The following is a 23724-nucleotide window of genomic DNA, read 5'->3' on the forward strand; positions in this document are numbered from 1 at the left end:
CAGCACAGAGAATGCTGATCACTGACATTGATAGCCATTACTGTTTATAATCTACATCTAGTCTATTTTAAAGTATTACATTCTGAAAGTCCCGTGAAAAGGTTACGATAGTAAAACGATGGTGTGTGTCTAGCGAGATCCCAGTTACAACGGTCAAACGAGTGGGTGTTAAGGTAGAAACTGGTGTTTCTGTGACAGACTCATAATTTATACAGGGTGTGTTCAGCAGTTAGATCTGACACTACAATTGTATAACAAAGGTATATTTTAGGCCTAGATGTTGAGCACACTGATAAGACAAAGACCAACTATACTAATATGGATATGTGCTGACATTAACTCTAACAGACCCCAGTTTCATGAACATTTCTTAACTTTAAGGAATTTCTGAAGAAAAAAAAAAAAAACAACATATCCACCGGAAAACATTACAAAGAAAAGTTTTCCTTAACTTCTGTAATGCTTTCCTATGGAAAATTTTAAGTTAAGAAATGTTGACAAAATAGGGCCTAGTTTGTAATACAATTATAGAAGTAGGCCAAACGTGGTTATTGACCGTAAAACAAGTTGAGCATGCGTTTACGAACGCATTAATCATATAATCATATTATCATATAATCTTGTATAAATAGCAAAAGCAATATGTAAAAGAAAAACATCTATTAAATAGGAAACCATTGTATATTATCTCATGAACTCAAAATGTACTTATTTCTATGAAATCATTCTATTGCCAATCAGAAGCGATGTTTCAAACAGCGACGTAATTTGTTCCTTTTAAGCACGAATGTGACATGAATTATTAGATCATATTTAAAATATCTTATAAAGGTCTAGATGTTTGCATAGTTCGATTTGTTTAGAATAATTAATTAAACTCAGGTTTAGACTCGTGGAATCTTTGTCTCACTGAATAAAGACTACTGGATCCTACTACATGTACCTCACCAATAAATGATACAAACCTGTTGATATTTACACGCCACGTCAATTCAAAACAAAATAATTAGAATTCAATTTGATTTTCTACTGAAACATGAAATTATGACTAATATCATTACAGTATGTGCTATTCTTTAGTAAACAATTCCGATGCGAAATATTTGTCATTATTTGCCTTAAAAGAAACGGCATTAATTGGGTATATTGTTCCTTGTTCGACCAGTTCATAATTAGCTTCTTTAATTTACTTATCATAAATGATTATACAACTTTGAAATTAGTTAATGTATTGTACGCTTGAGTTTTGTTTGAGTGTTATATTAGAATTTGATTTAGAATGCCCTGAAAGCTAACCAGTCTTTTAAATGTGTGTAGTTGTTCTATCTGTCATGTCTGTCTCCGTTTGATTAAAATCACCTCACGTCCAACTAAATACCACATCTACACCACACACGGAAGACAGCCCCAAACAACGTCCACGAATGTTTTTGTTGTACCATTATAATATGGCATTAAAGAAAAAACTTCTCCACTAGTTTGACAGTGTTTTCGTGAGGCTAGTCGCAGGATCCAGGCGAAAACATGAGGTAAGTCAATTAAGCTTTATTACTCTTTATCAAGCCTTTGTTTTAATACAAAATTTCGCGAATATCTTATATCCAAAATGATGTGTTTTTTAATGCATCGAATGTTTTGAAAATATTAAAATCAAGCATTTTATTATTTTGCTTATGTTCCGGATAAGATTTGTATAGAAACAATAAAAAGATTAAATAGATTTCTAACAATTCTTACTCGATATTGTTGTTCCATTGAAATTATTTCAATATTAAAGATTTCCTCTATCAAAAACAGGAGCAGACAAATTAGTGTTTTTCTTCAGTTACAGAAGTTACTTAATTTACACCATTACCACCATTGAAAAGTTTGAGCTTCTAGTTTTAGTTCAAGATAAAAATATCAAAACATTTTAATTGCATTCCTTGGCAACATGTCCTTTATGGAATGAAGTACTGACTGCACATGCACCAACCGCAAATTAATTATTTTATTTTATTTTTTGTGTTTATTAGACATATACATACACGATTAAAAACAAATAATGCTCAAATAATGAGTATCGTTTATACTCTGTCGGCGATGGAGCATCTTTAATGATGCTATATTTTCAAATTAATTCAAATAGATAATAATAACTTCGAAAGCTTGAGCTTGGTATAGAAACTCCAATTTGATGCTTTCTTTAGTGACCATTAATCGAAAGATTCTAATTACGTACTGAAAAGTAAAATACAATGTACCTATATAACACCGAAATTCAGATACGACAAACTTTAAAATCACAAAACCTAGATCTTTTTTCCATTTTTTAACATTTGCAATTGTACAATCTTCGTACTTTTTCATACATTTCATACATTTTTTTCTTGCAAATCTTTACCAAGAAGTGCCTTTAATATTTTATGTTAGAGATATGGCTGAAGGCCATTGATTACATGAAAAAGTCTTAAAAATATCGCTATGTTTGATTTTGTTATACAAATAATAGCGAGATTTTTCTATAATCAGATCAAATACATCATTTATCTTTGTATATCGACACAATTTAGAAATTGAATGAAAATGCTATCGACAAAAACAATAATCAAACATTAAAACGAGAATACTTCGAAGGAAACGAGGAAATTATTCACATCCTTGTTCGCTATGAAACTCTTTTCCTTGCATTAAGGTGTGTGTAATAAAAAAAATACATAAAAAAAACATAAAAATGTTTTGCTTTTGGTGTCTGTGCAATCAGTACCCCTTTCAATATAGTGCATAGTGCCGTGAAGTTTTTCAAAGGAATTAATTGTGTTAAATACGTTTATATTAAAGGAAAATAAGAAAGTCAAACTTTGGTAATAGTGAAAAGAGTAAGTAACTTTGGCTACTAAAGAAAATACTAACTCATCTGATTCTGTTATTGATAGAGAAAAAAACCATTCGTCAGCGGTGTAACATCTTTCAAGTTCATCTGGTAATTTAGTAGAATTGATAGTAATAAATGTTTTATATATTTTAGGGAAGCGTCGCCATCCCTGCTTTTAGTGCTATGTTTTGTATATCACATCACAATGGTCGACTCCAAAGTAGTACTATCGGGTAAGTTGGACATTATTGTGAAGATTATTTTGAAGGAATCGTATACGTACCTGTTGCTAAACTGAGTGAGAAAAAAACCCTTTTCAAAGTCATATATAGACGCTTTTCTGGAATGCTTTTCTTTTCATTGTCCATTTTTTTAAAAATTGAGTGAGGATGGAACGTTATATCTATAAAAAAACTGTATTAAAAAGGGTTTCCATAATCCTATACTTATATAACAAAACAGCAAAAGTAGCTTCCATTACCAATAAGTTTAATTTATCAATCTTTATCTTTCGTTTAGTTTCGTTATAAACGCTTTGATGTAATGGTCACGCTTTCTCTTTTGTAGATTTAGTCGATAAAAACATCCGACCAATAGCCATGACGTCGATACCTGAAGACCGTAAATTTCTGTTACAAAACAGATTCAGTTCTCACATACCAGTACATGCAACACTGCCAAATATGCAAGAGACTGTCTATCAACAGATATATGAACTACCACAGACTCTTCCGGGACAACAATTTCCACAGGGTCCCAACATTCAGAAAATCATGCAAAATAGCGAACAAAATACTAATATGATAATGCCGTCAAATTCCATGCCACCGCTTATTCCTCAAATGCCACCGCCCATTCCTCAAATGCCGGCACCAATACCACCAAAGATACCCCAAATGTCACCGCCATTTCCACCGATGCCGCCTCCTCTGCCACAATCGCAAAGCAGTCCCACCCAAGTTCACAACAATTTTTTCATTAAAAGTAATAGCGATATGAGTGGAGTACAAAGAGCGGGTGCCACCGGAAGTTCTGATGCGAGAAGTAGTTCTCAGAGTTCGCCAGTTCAGAAACAAGGAGGTCTGCGAGCTTTGTTGGAATCATCAGGCAGTGGGCTTACAGGTATCCCTTCGACTGGAATGCAGGGTGGCAGAGGGATTGGTATTGGAGTTGGTGGCGCCGGCGGTGGCGGTGGCGGCGGCGGCGGCGGCGGTGGTGGCGGTAGTGGTTCTAGAGGTTTTCCTATGGGAGGATTTGGCGGAAAAGTACCCAGAGATGTATCTGGAATGAGCGTTGGAAACGGAATACTTTTAGCTGGAGGTGGCGGTGCTGGAGGTGCTGGAGGTGCTGGAGGTGCTGGAGGTGGAAGTGGTTTCACAGGATTTCCTGGAGGAGTTGGACCTGGTGTCAGCGTTGGTATTATTGGCGGTGGAGGCGGAGGGGGAGGAGGTGGTGGTGGAGGTGGAAGTGGTTTCACAGGATTTCCTGGAGGAGTTGGACCTGGTGTCAGCGTTGGTATTATTGGCGGTGGAGGCGGAGGGGGAGGTGGTGGTGGTGGTGGTGGAAGTGGTTTCACAGGATTTCCTGGGGGAATCGGTTCTGGTGTCACCGTTGATATTATAGGTGGTGGAAGCGGAGGGGGAGGAGGAGGAGGTGGAGGTAGTGGTGTTGGTGGAGGTGTAACATTTCCTTCAGGATTTACCGGTGGTAAAAGGTGGAATAGGAACACTGGATTTATGGGAGGAAGCGGAGGTAGTAAACTGGGATTCCGTATGAGTGGATATAATCCAAATGGATTTATGTTTGGTCGTGGTGCCAACGGGGGGCCAAATCAATGGAAGCTCCGTAGCGGAATGGGTACTGGTTTATATGACGGTGGTGTTTATTACCTGAATAACGGCATGTACATTGGCAATGGAAGGGACATTGGTTACGACGGGTGGCAACGCTATAGCGGACGATTCGGAACAGGTGGACATGATAGGTTCACTGGTGGTGGATTCGCTATAAATCGAGCCCCTTTTACATCTAGTATGCAGCATAATCGTTTAGGAATAAATGACGGTTTGCAGGGACATAGAAAATTTGCGAACAGGGGAATGGATGGTGGTTGGTCTTCAAGTTCAGCCAATGCATTTAATAGTGGTTCATCACCTGGGTTTCACGGTACCTCTTCTGCCGTTGGACGAGCACAGGGAGGCAACCAAGCCAGTTCTGGAATATTCAACTCAAATAATATATTAACTAATTTATTAACTTACAAAGCTCTATCAAGTATGATAGATTCACGGGCGGAGCAGGCTGAAAGTAGATCCGGAACCAACGCCATGATTTTAAAAGCACTTTTAGGGGGTTCACAAGGATCTGCTGGGATGGGTGGCGGTGGTTCATTCGGTAGAGGTCTCTGGGGCTCAAGCGGTGGTTCTGGTTCATCTGGCTCATGGAATTCAGGTATGGGCAGAGGTTCCGGTGGTGGCTGGGCATCTGGAGGAAGACATGGTACTTCTGGTGGAAGTGGGGGATCGTTTTCATCTGGAGGATGGGATGGGTCCGCGTATTCAGGTGATAATGATGAGGACGACCGAAAATGACGTAATTTGAATAAAATAGTTTGAATTAATGAATGCTTGCAAATTGTTTGTTTTTATTACATCAATTATATATGTATGTCGAGTAAAGAACAAGCTTGGAGACCACAGATATGTTTGATCAGATATACGCGTAAATCACTGTTTACAGAGGGAACACTGATAAACGGTATGACATTTCATCCCATTTCAAAAGTTTTGAATATTAATAAAAAAAAATATAACAGATTAAACACCAAATACACAAGATGTCAAGCACGTTTTTAAAACTAACTGCAACATTCATTTGACTGTTCATAGAGCTTTTGTTTAATTCAGGATGCAGCGGTGATCCCGATTACCAAAGCATTGGCCCTTGAAAGAGTATAAAGTCAAAATTAGAAAGAAAAGATAAAGAGTTGAACGATCCGGAAGAACATGTCTTCACTCGGACGCTTGATACAACAGTAACAATCGAATATTCATGTACATGTATAATGGAATGAAAAATGACCCAGACTTCAGCATTACATAATAATTGCAACCAATCTGAATGTGATATTTCGGAGTCAATTTAGCTTCAAGCAGCACGCATTATAACTGGTTTAAGAAGAGGAACAAGTCACTCTATAATTTATAGAGAATCTGGCCAAGTATCACTTATTAAACGAAGACATCTACATCGAATATAACTTTTTTAATATTTTAATAAAAATTGCCCTTCTTATATTTATGAATTATTACAACCCTCTTTAAATATTCGTGATAATTACAATTTCCGACATACATGTAACAGATTATTAAATGTTCCTGCTGCTAGAACCCAGTTATAAAAAAACAGCTTCCTCACTTCTATTATGACCGAGTGGAATGAACCGTCCTGTCCATTTCCTACAATGTCATCTGTTAGAGCCATCAAAAGTTTTACAGGAAATACATATTTCTTTAATGGTGATCGTATGTCAAACATTTTATTATTTCAGTTGAGAAATTTTGCTAGTAACCTTAATACGGATCTCTTTAATTCTCATCTCAGTGACAGTCCAGCCTGCCAGTGTGGATTTCAAAACGAAGATTGTGAACACTATTTTCTATACTGTCCTTTATACGTCAACCCAAGACGGCTCCTTTTTAATTCTATCTTGGAACTTGACAATGATATACCACTGACAACACAAACATTTTTACATGGCTCTGAAAGACACGATATCAACATTAATAAAGCTATATTGGTTAACGTTCAGTGCTTTGTCAGGGATACCAATGTATTTCGCTGAATTTTGTTGAATGGATTTCGTTGAATTCGTTGAATATCTTGTAAAATCTTTTTTTTCTATTAGTAATGATATGAACTAGGAGACATTTTGTATATGATGTTTATCAATATCTAGCTTGACGTTATAGTATATCATCATCATTAAATAAAAATAGCAATTGAGATTATCTATGTATATATATATTGATTTGTATGTACTGTTAATATGTAAGGAGAGGGAGTGTATAGGCATATTGCCTATTGCCCAATTCCGATTTTCTTTAACATCAGTCAATAAAATATTCTGAAACTACATAATATTAGTAATATGTCCATTTGTATAACTAATATATCGATATATTGTTCATAACGAACTCGTTCTTGCGTCCGTTCACCTTATTTCGCATATGCAAGCTTTATCTATTTGGTGTTTTAAACAAAAACGTTTTGGTTTTATAAGAGAGACAAAGAAAGCTGTTTGCTTGTGAATACAATATATACAATGTACTGAAGTTTCTTCGAATTTGAAAATCTTTTATATTTAAGGTGGTTTTTTTTAAACAAAATGTAGTACAATGTTTTCGTATAAAAAATAAATTGTTTGATTATTTAATTTCGATCCATCTATACACCAAACTCCGTGTATACCGAACTGAATTTCCATGTCCTTTGGAATTCGTTATAAACGAGTTTTACTGTACACGAGCTTATTGAAGAATAACAGACAGTTTATGAAAACATATATGACCTAGTATGTTTGTATTAACCTGACCGTTCTATCAAACTAACGGCTCTTTTTATAGAAACGTGTATGGCAGTTTATTTTAAAAAAATGCAATGAATTGTCGTAGATATCAAGTGTTAAAATAATAAATGTGTTTCATTTTCTATAGTTTCCTCAAAATTGGAAGAAGTACAGTTGAGTTCTAAAGGTGAACCTTTTTTATAAACTAAATCATATCTTTACTCTTGGATGAATTTCAAGCTACTTTTGTGTATGGAAAACAATATTATTTAAACAATATATTTTCATATGATATTGCATCACCGGTTATAAATAAAGTGATAAACAATAAAAAAAATGTTGCGAAGCTTTATACGTATATAGGCTTACCCAAAACTGCATCACCGTAAATATGTACTGTATTTTGTTTTTCCCATTGTGGTCAGCGGAGAGAAAATAACAATAATTGGAATAGTGAATTAATAGCATTGCTTTTGAGTACGTGAAGTTTTGTTGAAATTGACATATACGGAAATTCAGGAAGAACTATTGAAAAAAGGTAAAATATAGTAAAAATAACTTATGGGGACTCATTTATGTAATACACCTGTTCTGTGTGCAGAATAGCCTCTACCTCCATGATATAATGCGATATAACAATAATTCAATGCAGCATCTTAAGATAAAAACAACATTGATAAGGTCACTATCAAAGGGCTAAATTTTGCCTATCATATATTTTTTTTTAATTTCTAATTTTATTTGCTGCTTTTCAAAGGTAGGATGGAATGTAGAAGGTTGAAAAAAGAGCCAAATATGCTTGTGGTTTAGACTCAAACGCATTTGACAAAAAATGGCAATATGTTAAGTGATCTAAATGATATTGTAAATGAACAATACTCTTTTTTTTAATTCTATAACTCAAAAGGTTCTGTATTTGACGTGGCTAATCAGGAAGCTTTCTTTAATAACAATATATAAATAAGTTGATATCAAGACAAAGTATCTCCATGAATGGTCCTATTCCTAATGTTTTGATTCATTGAAACATACGAACAATGGTAGGTCTCCAGGACTTGGTGGCTTTACCGTGAAGTTCTATACAAAATTTTCTTTTAAACTCTATTAACCCACTTACCTACAAAACATGTTAACCCCAAGGATTATAAAATGTTAGCCAAAACAAGGAAAATCCAAACTATTCATAAACATTGATGCCAGTTTCACTTTTGAATGTTGGTTAGTATAGTATTAAACCTTTTAAACCATATATCATAAGTTCAAGTTAATCAGGTTTGTAAAAGGTCATATATATTTCGTAGTGTACAAGACAATTCATGGCATCATTAGAAAATTAGTGGATATTAATGTACCGCGTATTTTATTAATATTAGGTTTTTTAAAATGAATTCGATTGGTCATTTAAAGACAAAATGTATTTCTTCGATTTAAGTGATTTTATTGATTAGTGTTTTAGAAATTCTATGTTCTGATGTAACAGCTTTTGTTGTAACACAATGGTACCTCGCCATTGTTTTCAATGTAAGTCATGGCGTTTGATAAAAGCATCCTCTCTCTCCTTATCTATTTATCATATTTTAGTGTTCTGCCGAACAACATGGATACATTTTTGTAGATCCGGCCTTCGGCAGCCACTGCCGAAGGTTAAATTGCGGCGCTCCATTGTGCTGTATAATTTAATATTTGTCTACTTTGTTCCGCATTACTGTTCGTATCCTATTATGTAATCGTGTTCGTTTTGTTTGTCTTGATAAAGGCGCAGATCGCCTCGAAAATTTGACAATTTTGTTTTGTCCACACGGTTGTAATTACTTCCTTGTCCCATATCTATTCATTATATTTATTTAAATTTTAAGTCTACATTAAACTATGAACTTGATAATATAGAGCCCAGTTTCATCAACATTCATGACTTAAATTTCCCCATAGAAAAGCATTACAAAAAGGGGAAACAATTCTTAAGTTAAGGAACCTTCCTCAAAATCTGTAATGATTTCCTATGGAAATGGATGTTCGAGAAACTGGACCCAGGGATAATAGTTGATACAATGAGTATTTAATGAGTCACTATGCAGATGATTCGACTCTTATAATGGATGAGGATAAACAGTATCTGTAAAGAGGTCTTTACATTATTGACATCTTTGAAAAATGTTCTGACTTAAAACAAATATTGAAAATCTCAAGCTAAATTGATTGGGGCGAATATGGGGTATGGTCAATACGAAGAAGACAATATTTTTCGAACAGAAAACATGAAAGACCTTAATGGATAAAACAACAGAAAAAACAAAAGATGTTTACAACGATAAAAATCCTTGTAGTCCCAAAAGCTATTTTATAGACAATCTACATCAATGATAAAATTTATCAATATCTGAAGCAAGATGCCATTTGCAGATTTTATCAAAAAATTAGACTTCTATTGCTTATACACAGGGATTTCAGGAAATGACCCATTTGGCGATCTGTTTGAAAAAATGATTTTCTTCGCTTTGAGTAGTGCCAATTTTTCACCTGTTTTTACTCTTCAATTACTTTTACTTAAATTATCATTAGGACACTCTTTTTAGCTGTAATGGGTTATTTTTTTTCAGTAAAAATTCACTAGGTTCTTTGATATTGAAATATTAAGTAATAATGTTGAAGCAGATACACTGTTGTCTCTTCATTTTTATATTTTACTGTTTAAACTAGTGCATTATATATCTCACAATAAAGGGGTAGACGTAGCATATGTTGCTTTTCTGAGGATCAAACATAATTGCTATATTATTAAAGAGAACCCCTGTGCAATAAATTCTGCAAACTTAATACGCATTAAAGAACCTATTAAGATAATATGGTTTAATTTATCGTGTATATGATCAAAATGTCATGAAATCCAATATTATACCAATAGGTATCTTCGAGTGTCAATAGCTTAAGAACAAGAACAAGGACATATGCTTTCTTTCTTCCATTTTCTTTCTATGGAATGAACTCCTATTTCCATATATACTATATGACAAAAATTAATACAGTACAATTTTGACTTCCCAGAGGTAAAAATAAAACAAAAACAGAAAAACTTCTCGAAAATGGAGAATGTAATGGAGCATCAGAAACAATTTACTCAGTTATGTATAATTATGATATTGTCTCAAATGGGAAACCTGATTTTTCCACTATTTGGGGCCAATTGAAATTGGAAACCTTTAGGATTTAATATCTTAATCCTGCTTATGTCATTTATCTTACTAAAAAGACAATATAAATAATAACCTGATTGGGAAATATGCAAAAATACTTTTATCAGAAATTAATAGAAAAGTGTTAAACGTATCCTAGAATAAATTAAACAAATAACAAAGCACACATGAATTAAAGTATGAAAACCGTAAACTCACACTGGAAACATCATTAACGAGAAGACCCTCAGTACCTACATCCCAAAATATGTCCAAAATGATCTGATATACACATAATAAATTTTTCCTTGTTTTTATAAATCTGGCTTTCTGATTGGTCAATAATATTTTGCATACCACTATGAAAAAGAATATCCGAAATTGGCGCGAAACCCCAATGTTATCGTGACGTCACAATGGAGACATTGGCGTTACAAATTGATCACTATAGTGGTACATGTTTATTAAACATATTTTATAAAAGGACATCTTTTGGGAACAATGTAAATTTGATGTTATATGTAGCAACATAAATGCAAACCCTTGAAATAAATTTAAAAAGTGCAAAAGGTCCCAGGGCTTGTGCTATGGCCAAATTAAAATTGCCCTGTAGGTGTGTCCCTTTTTTATCCAAAACGGTATCAAAATCTTCTTTTATGTTGTCAAACTGTATTGTGTTCTGAAGAGCATAAATAGTTACATATTATGATTACAAATATGTAGACAAACTGTAACATATACAATTTTGGCAACATTTTTAAGACAGAAAATGCCGAAATTTAGGTGTTATTTTCGTCCATGTCAATTATTAACAAAGGGGATTCACCCACTTCCAGTTTTAGTGCACCAAAAATGTTTTCTAAAAGTTGACTCATTTGAGAAAAATCGTGGACCGGTAAATTTGAATTAAAAAAAAAACTGGTTAGAGAAGATTATTTTGTATTAGGATAAAGTTTTTACCAATTTTCACACACATATATATACTATATTGTACATGTTTAATGTCGTTTTTTAAATACTGAGCTGTCAAAATGTTGGCAATAACATCAAATCACACTATTTCAGGTTTTTTATGTGATAAAAAACAAACACAAATTTTATACATGATTTTTTTTCAAAATTGCAATAAATTTGTCATATTTGATATTTCCTAGCAGTTAAATATTTAGTTTGTTCAGAATATTATTAATTACTGAAGTTTGATTTTGTGTTTTTTATGGTTAATGAAATACACAATATAGTCAATAGTTTTCGGGGCCACAGTTTTATTTTTCAGAATTATCTTTGTGTATCAAAAACACATTCTACTATCAATCAAAATGGTTTATGTTTGTTTATCTTGTATTTTTTGTTATGAAATATACATGTTAGGGGGAGCCAAATGAATTAATTTATACATGACACAATGCTGGGGTTAACATACAGTAGATGTGTAGATTTCCAATTAGATCGGACACTCTCATTTTCTGTTTGACTATTTCTCCATTATCTCTGTATGATTAATACTACACGTATATCCCCAATTGACATTTATAGAAACTCAGTGTTTATGTTCATAAGGATTTCTTTCAGAATTACTAATAAAACTAATATAAGTTCTGTAATTATATAAGTCCAAAGTCAGTTTATACAGAGTAGAATGAAATGATAAAACGTTCCATCGCCACACACTTTATCACTGGAATATACATGTACACCATATACTGCGACCAAAACCTTTTTCTTTTGTGTCTAAAACTAATGTATATGTAAAGCTATCTAATATTCTAATGATCAAATAATACTGACATGGAATTCAAATATGATTATTGACAACGCAGATAAGAAGATAAGATCAAGTTTTGACGATTTTTAACGTGTTCTCATCATTAAAAGCGCCTACATTCAGTTAGTTATTTTGCAAATTAAAGAAGTATTTGTCATTAATGTATCAACAATGATACATAAATGAGTTACCTGACCAAATTAAACTTAAAATCTTAAACAATAATTATATAAAGATGTGAAAGTGATAAGTTTTTAAATTATTAGAATTAATCAACATGAGGGTCAATCTATCAGGAGTATGAAGTGTTGTATCAAATATTAGTATAGCCCTGCAAATAATTGAACTAGGTTTGTAACACTGACCCCTTTAACCTGGTAACTCTCAAACCGCACAATTATAGAATCTCATTATATCCGCTCTCTTCAATTTAAATGCGTGCTATAATTACACATAAATTATTAGAACGGGACATGTTAGTGAAGCAACATCAAATGCAAAACAGTTTATAATGGTCTTAAAATACTCAAATTGTTTGTAATTTTGATTGTGTAAAACTTAATTTTTCTACAAAATATTACTAAATAAATCAATTTGAAATCTTAGCAAGCTTAACAAATAATTATTGGATTAAATATTGATGTTGACACCGTTAGATTCGTGATTAATGGTCTAAAATAAGCATATTCATAACATTTTGAAACGTTACTAAAATAGACCTTGCCTCACTAGGACCTTTAATCGACAAATTTACCGGTCCACGATTTTTCTAAAATTTTCACTATATTTACGTCAGGTAATGAGCCAACTTTTTAAAAAATATATTTGGTGCACTCTAACTGAAAGTGGGTGAATCCCCTTTGTTAATAATTGACATGGCCAAAAATAGCGCCCGAAATTTCGACATATTCTGCCTTAAAAATGTTGCCAAATTTTTTGTTGTTACATTTTGTCTACATATTTGTGATCATAATATGTAATTTTTCATACTCTTCAGAAAATAATACAGTTTGACGACGTAACACATGATTTTGATACTGTTTTGGATCAAAACGGGAACCCTGTCATACACATCTACAGGGCAATTTTAATTTGGCCATAGCACAGGCCCTTGGGACTTTTGAATTTTTAAACGTATATCAAGGCTTTGCATTATTTTTTGCTACGTATAACATTCAGTTTTAATAAAATTGGTTAGTGGACTTCCATTCTTCATGAAAGAAGTCACAAAAATTTGCAAAACAAATATGTTTTTCATATCCCGATGAAATTAAAAAAAAAAAAAAAACCAGTGACATCAATTCTTATTCGTATTACAGATAATGACAAACCTCGGAGGCTAAATAAACTACCAACGCTTTTCTATTTACTTTTATCACAGGGATGTAGAAAGACTACGACAAAAATTGATGACTAGATCATCTTCTAGTCAAGTAGACCAAGTACGGTAATAAAGGATTTGGATAAGAAAAACGATGAAACTCGAGGATTTGCCCACCTATTTCATCAACTTTAAGAAAAATTGTTATGAACTCAATCTCAACAAATCCACCAGTCTCCAAAAAGAGTTATAAAAGGGGTATAATAAAGACACAAATCTTGTCGACTAACAAATTTGCCCCATCCCAACTCTTACTTTTTGATTTTACTATCCCACTGAACCATGCCGCTGGAGACACCTACATGAACATCGTACTGACAATAGGTAAACCAATCGTCCCAATCCCTTTATGTTAAACGCAAAGCAGGAACAGGAATTAACTCTTTTATAGACTATGATGTGTCTCGGCTAGGGGACAGAACCAGAGCCTTCCTCACATGGGCGAACGCTCAACTCAAGGCCAAAAGTGAGGCGGTGTCAAGGAAGACGGAAGGAAGAAGAAAATCAGAGAGTATAGAAAAGATAAGGTTATATCCATTATTTTCTTCCCTGTCACTACAACTTTTATTTACATGCACTAATTTTCTAATATGATAATGATTATAATACATGTATTAAACAAGTATCTCCTTTTTATACAAATAATATCACTTAAGATAGTTTGAAATTTGGTTGTGTGTACATTTTAGACAGATACAAATAATAACAACGTAATTTAATGTAAATCTATCGAGGAATCACAATTGTGATAAAGAATTTCTTTCTTCTTTTTATGATAGAGTTACTTCCCTTTGCTTTATATGTGTATTTCCTTTTTCAAAATTAGCAAAAAGTTGTAATTTCACATATATTATAAATGTATTTAATTACAATAAAAATCCATGAATATATTTGTGATTTAAGTATGAAAATGAGAAATTAAAATGCTAAACAAAACTTGTTTATATTTAATAATAGTATTTACATGTATGCAAGGTGGACGTGGAATGAGTCAAGTGACTATATGACAATTATACGTATCTGTTTTTTAAGTTTAAAGAAATAAATTGATTTTCTGTAGAAAAATATATGTTAAAACTGAAAAAATGATACTATAAAAAAGAAGCTCACAGTGACCTATATTTGAAAAATACCTATTGCCCATTGTGTATTTTCTTATCTCTTAAGCATCAGCAAACAAATGTTGTCATACTCTGTATTACTCTCAGGTCACTGTCAACTTTACACATTCAGTTCAAAGGTCAAATGAGTGCTTAATTTTTCAAATGAAATCTCCTAGGATGATAACTGTTATAGGTAAATAAGTGAATCTAAGTTTGCAATAACATACATTATACATATACATTAACCTCCACCATGTCTTCTTATGCCCCAGTTTCCTCAAATTCAATGCATTCTTATAATAAATTCATGACATTGTTTAATGTAACACATCATTATACATATTATAATACTCGCAGGTATCACTGTAATATTTAGGCACCAAATAGTCTTAACGTTTTGTATACATGTAATAGGCATTTATTCTAAATGAGGTCACTGCGACCTACCTTTAACAGTTAGGTTGTCTTTAAGATGTTTTAATTTAAGTATAATTTTGCATAATAGTTAAGAAAAAACAAATTCATAAATATCCTTTGGTATGTATTATAATATAACTTATTTTATCACTGAACAAAACAACAGAGATGCATCCATTCAATGAAATATATTTTAGCATCACAGGATATATGATTGAATTGATGACGTCAGGTCAAGCTGTGTCCTGTTAAATGAATCATCATTAGTTTGAGTACTCCCTCGAGAGCCCTGATAAAAAAGCAAACAGACGTTTCCTTTCTTTGTAAATTTCATGTGTTAATCATTCGATGTTTCTTTTAACAAAAGCCAAAAACATTAACTGTTGCATATTAACGTCATCTTTATATTTGCATTATTTCATTGACATTTCACCTATGAATCAACAATGAAACCAGCCTGTTACATTGTCAAGTAAACATGATTAACATTACTCACAGGTCAAAAAGCTACATCGATGCAACTGCTTTACACGTTTACAGACAGATATTTTACAAGTAGCAATTAACATAACTGCAGAGGTCCTTCCTTGTCGGGTCCTATAAAGGCGAAGGTGCCCAGGAGACAGGTACAGTTCCACTGGCAATCCGAACCCCTCCAGATCAAGGTAAGGTGTCTGTAGTTATCGTAAAGATCTTCAGGGTAATGACTTATTTTGTTAAACATTTATCTATCTTATTTAATTCATTTATCATCGACAGATATTTATATTGTTCAGAATACTTGGTAACGATTACATCTAAACACATTGAATTAGAATAATTAGATAAATGTTGGAGTCAAGTTTTATCAATTTTCAGAGGAACAAAAATGTTTTTTCGCCATCAGAAAAAGATGGCATTATGATATTCAAAACAGTTAATATATTTGTTATAGATGAAAGTAGATTAATATTAAGAAGTTACATCTCAACCTATAATTATATCATTTTTTGTTTTCATGGTTTGGTCTGCAATAAGTTTTATTTTATAAAGCCAGTTGATGTTATTTAATTTAATCATTTAATCAACTGATTCTGTTATTGAACTATAAAATGAAGCATTTTTAAAGCTTAAATGTCGTTATTCGGATCGTTCATTTAATTCACACATTGACTTAAAGAAAATAAATATGATCAGGGCCATGTTAATAAGTGCAACCAAAATCGCTAAACTTTGTAGAAAATGTTGTTCAGTAATTTTTTAATAGCAAATCGTCAACCAGAACTCTAATTAAACCTATGTAAAGCTCGATGGTATAAAACGCTCACTCCGATAATAACTGATTAAGTTTTTTTTTTAATTTTGAAAAAAAACACCTACACAATGGTTTTGTACATAGCTGAAAGAATACGTGGCTTACCTAATATCATACTAAAGTTATTTGTATATTTGCTATGGCACTTTCCGTATAAAATGTACACAATGCTAATGCCCGGCCCTAATGACATGGGACATTTAGTGGACTGTCATGTTTGTGTTGTCATAAATTGTTCTGAAATGAAGTTAAATATAATGACACTTAATGCTGGAGAGAGTGCACATTTGTGTTAACAGTTTTAACCACTTGAAGAGACATTAATCAATTGTTATAACTATTTTACCTACATAACCCTACACAATTCCAACATACAAGGTATGTACTACTTTGGCCTGTTCTATTTTTAGAAAATGCTGCTGATTGTGGCCGTACTTCTCGCCTGCTATGCTGCCCAGCCAGGAATTGGCACGTTTTGGGGTAAGTATTTATTGTCCTATATTCCATATCCTTCCTCCTTATAACACTATACAAAACAATATTTTAACTTTTTATTTATGTTAAGATTGAAAAAAAACCGACTTCTGATGTTACAAAATATGCGAATGCAAAGCAGAATGTTATTATCTATTCCTGTATTTTCGGAAAATTATATTGTACTAAAATGAGTAACTACATGTTAATACTGTCTGTCCGATATTGGTTTCCCGATGATAGTTTGAAAACGGAGGGATAGATTATGTTGAAACCTCCTAGAATAGTTGTTTATGAGGGGGAAAGTTTTGGGAATAAATGTGCAGTCAAACTGTCTCTCAAAGGTCACTGTTACTAAAATAGATTGTTTTTGCAAATGTTATTTTCAAACGAGAACTTAAGAACTGATTGATTGGTTTTGTTGAAACTTTGTGTAATGGTTGCCTATGATGGAGCAAAACTTGAAATTGAATTTGAAGTCAATATATCAACCCAAAGGTCACTGTTACTAAAACTAAGTTGCTTTAGTTAATGTTGGTTTCGAAACGATTACTTCATACAAAAATAGCTTATGAGTTTGAAATCTGTAAGTCATCTGTAAACAGATGGAACCCCAACGAAAATATTGCTATAAATGTATTGCTGTATTAAACAGAAACTATGCTTTGAGCTATCAAACCTTTCCATATTACCGCCTACAACCTTTCGTTGAAGAACATAAGTATCTTATTAAGAATGAATTATAATATTTGATCATTTCAATAGGTGGCGGAAGTGGAATGTCAACAATGACGTCTCCAATGTCTGGTTCTAATTGGTACAGCAGTCGAAGCGCTAGTAGTGTACCCTGGCAAATGCCCATCAGTGGCGGATCATCCTCATACTACAAACGTCACTCAGTGTCCGTAGGACAACCCGTAATCTCTTCCATTTATACCACCACATACCCAATGGGCGGTATGGGCTCAATGGGCGGTATGGGCTCAATGGGCGGTATGAGCTCAATGGGCGGTATGGGCTCAATGGGCGGTATGACCTCAATGGGCGGTATGGGCTCAATGGGCGGTATGACCTCAATGGGAGGTATGGGATCCATGGGCGGCATGGGAGCTACAGGTGGTATGACTTCTATGGGTGGCATGGGATCTATGGGTGGTATGGGATCTATGGGTGGTATGGGCTCTATGGGTGGTATGGGCGCTATGGGAGGAATGACTTCCATGGGCGGTATGGGAGCTACGGGTGGTATGACTTCAATGGGTGGCATGGGCTCTATGGGAGGTATGGGTGGTGCTGGAGGATGGAGTTCTATGGGCGGTATGGGTGGAATGGGTTCAATGGGCGGAATGAGCTCAATGGGAGGTATGGGATCTATGGGAGGTATGGGATCTATGGGAGGAATGGGAGCTATGGGAGGTATGGGATCTATGGGAGGTATGGGAGCTATGGGAGGTATGGGAGCTACCGGTGGCATGACTTCAATGGGCGGTATGGGTTCAATGGGTGGAATGGGCTCAATGGGAGGTATGGGCTCTATGGGTGGTATGGGCGGAATGGGAAGTGCTGCACGCTGGTCTAGCATGGGTGGTATGGGTGCTACTGGAGGGATGTCTTCCATGGGCGGAATGGGTGGTATGGGAAGCATGGGAGGTATGGGAAGTATGGGAGGTATGGGAGGCATGGGCGGTATGGGAAGCATGGGAGGTATGGGAAGCATGGGCGGTATGAGTTCAATGGGTGGTATGGGTTCAATGGGCGGTATGAGTTCAATGGGTGGCATGGGTTCAGCTGGAGCAACCATCGGAAGAGGTGGAAAAAAAAGAGGTAACTATGATGTAGTTCATTGATCTAAGAATTAAAAATCACTTTAAATAACTTGGGTGAGGACCATATCGTTATGCCTACATTGTTTTAAAATGGCTACACCAGATGTATGAGGAACTGTTATAATGTTATAACTAATACATCAACATACTTTCTCCATTACAGGTTCTTATTAAAATGAGATACGGACTTCTCTCAACCAGAAAAGAAACGACGCCCTGATGTTGAAGACAAGCATTGCCTAATTATAATCCCCTGTCATTAGATTTGTGCATGTTATAAATACCAGTTAAATTATTATAAATAAACGTCATTGCCATAAAAATCACTGCGTTATAGTAGTTCATGTATACATTTACTATATTATAGTTACGCCATTCACTTGACGTCCGCTACAAGCGACAGTAATGAAATCAGTGTAGCAACGAGAATGGAACGAACCAGTAAAAGTAATGACAGCTTTCGTTTTGAAAGCTACTTTTTTGTGTTATACGAAATCAAATAGCACTTAACCAACCTGATCTCCAAGAGTTGCTTCACTTCATTTCACACAGTCAGTACTGAAGGAGTGACACGAAGGGAAGTCACTCTGAAATATCATAATGTCACCAAATATATATCTGTTAAAACGCAAATTCAAAGTAATCATAATAAATGCTAATCAATATAGAAAATGTCTATCTGACTGTGATATAACCGATTAAACTTTACATTTATTGCTTACTAATACTTCCGTGGAAACATGGTAAAATATCGACAGAATAACTAAGTGGTTTTTTCCGAAGGATATATTTTAGTGTTATTTTGAAATCACCATGGAAATTTTACGACACAACTGATAATTGTAATAACTGAGTAATCACATATCTATCATTGTTTTATAATAGCGTTTACTCAAATTCAATTTCATGTTTATTATTTCATGATTTTGCATAATCACAACAAATAAACGTTCAATTTTTCGAAGACTTAATTGTAAATGAGTGTTCATTTCATATACGATTCATGAAACAAGACTTAGATGTCTTTATTTTACTGGACTTGTTACAAAAGATAAATCTGTGAGAAGAGTTTCATAACATCCCTTCACTGCATACTTCCAAACTCTCACAAAGGAAAAGTGTGTCCAATAAATCTATTGCTACCACAGTTTAGCCAACCCACAATACCCTTTCTTGGCCAATCAGGATTACATGATCACGAAAGGGACTGGACATGTGTGCAGTCGACCATGGTAACAGTTGTTGTAAGAAAGGGGGAAAATCATTACCTATCTCGCTCTAATGATTAGGTCAATCAATAGACCAACTGACTATTGCTGAAAAGATTTTTAAGATACAATGCAATAATTTAAATGAACATCAAAAGTCTTCATTAATTAATTTCTTTTAATTATCATATGATAGCTGTATATGATAGTTTTAACTCTTTAGGAACCTTTATATCAAGAAATATTAATTTGAAATTAATATATGTATTCCATTAATTGAACAGATGAAATTAATTTTAAAAACAATTTACTTACACATTTAGATCTTCCGAAAATTTATAAATTCATATACCAACCATTTTCCTTCGATTCGTTAAACAGAGCTTGATAATAATCCAATTTTTTCATACTGCTCATATTCAATAATACATTTTGGTGCAGCATTTCGCAAAGTGAAAGTTTTTATCTCTACACATTACAATCATCCTTGTGCTTCTTACGATGGGTATTGACAAACTGATGTGTTAACATTGAGCCAAGAACTCTCTAGTACGGAAAAAGTACTCACAAGCATATCCTGTACCATCATCGGTAACCCAGGCGATATATACACTAACGTTAATATAACGTTGATAAGTGTAGCGTAGTGTAGTGCGATCACTCGTGGGTCTCCGACGATGATCCTGTACAGCTAAATAAAACAGACAACAATCAGAGAGTGGGGTATGGGGATGGAAAGGTGAAAATTTTCAAATCAACGTGTCTTTTTTGTTCGATTCGAGGTTAAGAAGGATGCAGGAAGTCAGTTATTGCATGATTTTTCGTCACTCGGGACTTATTACCCCCTCGCTTCGCCCGGGTGTAATAAATTCCTTATTAATCAAAAGCCATGCAATAACCTTTACATATGAAGTGAACACAAATCTAAGATACTTTGCATCAATTAATCTCAAAACCAATATTTTAAAACAAAGTATCACAATATGTAGTAGAGGTAGCCATTCGTCACTCCGTCAATCGTAGATTCTTCACTCACATCGTTACCTTACACTCGTTCCATGTCATATTACACCGGTATCATTTCAATGTGATATTGCACTAGTATCATATTCAGGTCATATTTCATTAGCATTATTTCCAAGTCATTTTACACTAGTATAATTTCCAGGTCATATTACACTAATAAGATTTCTACATCATATTACACTAGTATCATTTAAAAAAAATGTCATGGGTGAATTCACAGGAATACCGACAGATCATATGATATATTACAGATTTACATTTCATGCAAAGGATCCAAACATTTTCCATGCAGTTATTTTGCCTCTTCTTATATTCTATGCATTATTACAATTTTTCATTGAATATACCTGATTGATACCTTATGGATAATATTCATTGTGAAGTCATTATTTTGTGAGCGATATTCACATCGTTTTCTCTGAAAAATATGACGTTATAATCGCAAATACATGACTTCACGAACAATACCTACCCACAATGACAAACAACTCTGTAATATGCAAATACAGGATAATTTACCGGTGTGGAATTTGTGAGAAATCGGATCCTTTTAGAAAGCAATGGATCAGAGATATTTCTCGACAAGAGGTAACAGGAAAGAATGCATCAACATATTGATAAGAACAAAGAGGGAAACACGGTCAGTTTTAATGGTACATAAAAATAATGACACGACAGTTATATCTTTTTTACCATCTATACATAAAATTGGGCAATTGCAATTTATGATTGTGTAAATCCATAGATAATACAGGGAACATTGTCAGTGTGGAAAGACAATCACCTCGGTACTCCGACAATATGAGTTGATGTGTTCTGACTTTTTATCTGTATTTCATACAACAACCAACGATAGCTCCTTTAAAATCTGAACTCAATAATTACATTTCAATTAGGGCTCTAAAATGATATGAAAAGGTAGGATTTCGTACCTTGTCATCAATACCCAACGATTTTATCGTATAAAAAGAGCTGCAGAATGTAATGTTGATGATTTGTCATATCGTTTACAGTGTAATATAATATTATATTGTAACAGCGGTATACCATATTGATTAAATGTATTACTACGGTTATCATTTATTAGTGTGATGATGAGTATGGCCCTGTAAACGCCACATTGTAGTGGCTTATAAAGGTCATACCTTTTGACCCTGTTGATGGAAACGGAAGGTAGAGGCGCGATACATGTAAAAATATCACTAACAGTATTTTTTTTTTATCTTATAATAGGAATTTTATGCAAATTTTGGTCAATTTTGGCGCGGAATTCAACAAGATGGCTGACCTTTAGTGTATCTTTGTATTGTTTCTCATTAAATCATTCTTGTTTGATGTCAGTATGACGCATTCCACTTGAGTTTATTTCTTTAATACGTTTAGTTTTCTGTTACCATATTTACTGGATATCATGACATAATGTCATTCGGGTAAGACGATTAAGTTATAAGAACGCAAAACATATTGGAGAAAAGAAAAGGCCAATAAAATCTGAAAAGTTAATTTTCAATATATCATAAAAACAATGTGCTTGATTTGTTTTCGAAATAAGAGATCTGTTACCACTGAACATGACGTTTAACATCCCCCGTCACGTAAATCCTTACACATAAAGAAAACTTAATCGGATGGGACTATATACTTATTTGTGAGGTAATAATTTTGAAAATATGTTTTTTATTATTAAAATGCTTGAAATCGTATTCATAAAGAAACGTCTGATTACACACCGCGATATGATTTGTTTTAGTTCGCTTGTTTTATTTTTGAGGATAATTGTATTGCAAGTAAGGGATTAAATGATATTCTTTTTATTGAACGTGGAAACGTCAACACTCTGACAAGCGGAAATCCCAATGAACAACATTCTTCCACCTGGGATGGCTTAGTATGAATGATATGTCCCCTGTGTTTACAATGTATCATCTAATGATATATATAAAAAGAGAGATAGTGACAGTTCATTTAGTAGATCTGAATTAGAATGTACTTGGCACACAATTTTAACAAATATCCATTGTTCCCGTTCCATGTGTGCTTTGTTTCACTCTCACGACTATCTGTGTCCTGGTACGGAACGTGTATTCACTAACAACCATTCAGTGTCCAGTGTCTGTAACCTGATTGAGGTTAAACTTGTATATATCTATCACCTTGACATACGAAGCTCGTCTTACATAGATTTAGTGAAAATTATGTCAAAAAAGCAATACTTCTTTTTCTCACCTTTTCGTACAATTATCAAATCAATCAGAATAACTTTCTGAACGACACTTTTTTGCTTGAAGGATTTATAAGATAAAAAAAAGAGAAACATAGGAAATATTTTGACATGTGTCGAAGTGTGAGACGAATGCATTTCGTTATATCATTTCATAAACGGAAATAATTGTGATATGAATTGGAACCTGACTAAAGGAATTTTGTAACGTTGTTCTATAAATAAATTTTATTACCAATAATGCAATGTCAATTGGGTGATTTAGAAAGGTGAGGAACATTTTTGTTCTGTTTTATAAACGAAACAATGTATAATGTTGTAAAACATCTATACATCGATCGCGAAGGAAAACAAATTAAAATGAATTGAATTTGATTAAAAGATTGGAGTCGTTTGAAAACCTGCAGATGATGTTGGC

The 23724-nt window shown here is 33.7% G+C and overlaps 2 protein-coding genes across 2 annotated transcripts; both read left to right on the plus strand.

The window, feature by feature from the left end:
* The first annotated feature begins 1524 nt into the window (after window positions 1–1524).
* On the plus strand, window positions 1525–5445 carry LOC138332619 (uncharacterized). Its single transcript, XM_069280620.1, has 3 exons — window positions 1525–1529; window positions 3008–3087; window positions 3422–5445. The coding sequence occupies exons 1-3, from the start codon at window positions 1525–1527 to the stop codon at window positions 5443–5445; spliced, it is 2109 nt and encodes a 702-aa protein (XP_069136721.1).
* A 10378-nt stretch (window positions 5446–15823) lies between these two features.
* Window positions 15824–19159, plus strand: LOC138332772 (uncharacterized PE-PGRS family protein PE_PGRS46-like). Its single transcript, XM_069280737.1, has 4 exons — window positions 15824–15922; window positions 16962–17031; window positions 17791–18849; window positions 19015–19159. Exons 2-4 carry the CDS (start codon window positions 16965–16967, stop codon window positions 19023–19025), a joined length of 1137 nt encoding a protein of 378 aa, XP_069136838.1. The 5' UTR covers window positions 15824–15922; window positions 16962–16964; the 3' UTR covers window positions 19026–19159.
* The last annotated feature ends 4565 nt before the right edge of the window (window positions 19160–23724 follow it).

This window comes from Argopecten irradians, chromosome 10 (genome assembly GCF_041381155.1).
Source record: "Argopecten irradians isolate NY chromosome 10, Ai_NY, whole genome shotgun sequence".
Lineage (NCBI taxonomy): Eukaryota > Metazoa > Mollusca > Bivalvia > Pectinida > Pectinidae > Argopecten > Argopecten irradians.

Excerpts from the sequence above, each read along its gene's own strand:
- LOC138332619 (XM_069280620.1), top strand. Across the intron at positions 3,088-3,421 it reads CTCCAAAGTAGTACTATCGG|ATTTAGTCGATAAAAACATC; the intron begins GTAAGTTGGACA and ends TCTCTTTTGTAG.
- LOC138332772 (XM_069280737.1), top strand. The coding sequence starts at position 16,965 with ATGCTGCTGATTGTGGCCGTACTTCTCGCCTGCTATGCTGCCCAGCCA. Across the intron at positions 17,032-17,790 it reads AGGAATTGGCACGTTTTGGG|GTGGCGGAAGTGGAATGTCA; the intron begins GTAAGTATTTAT and ends TCATTTCAATAG.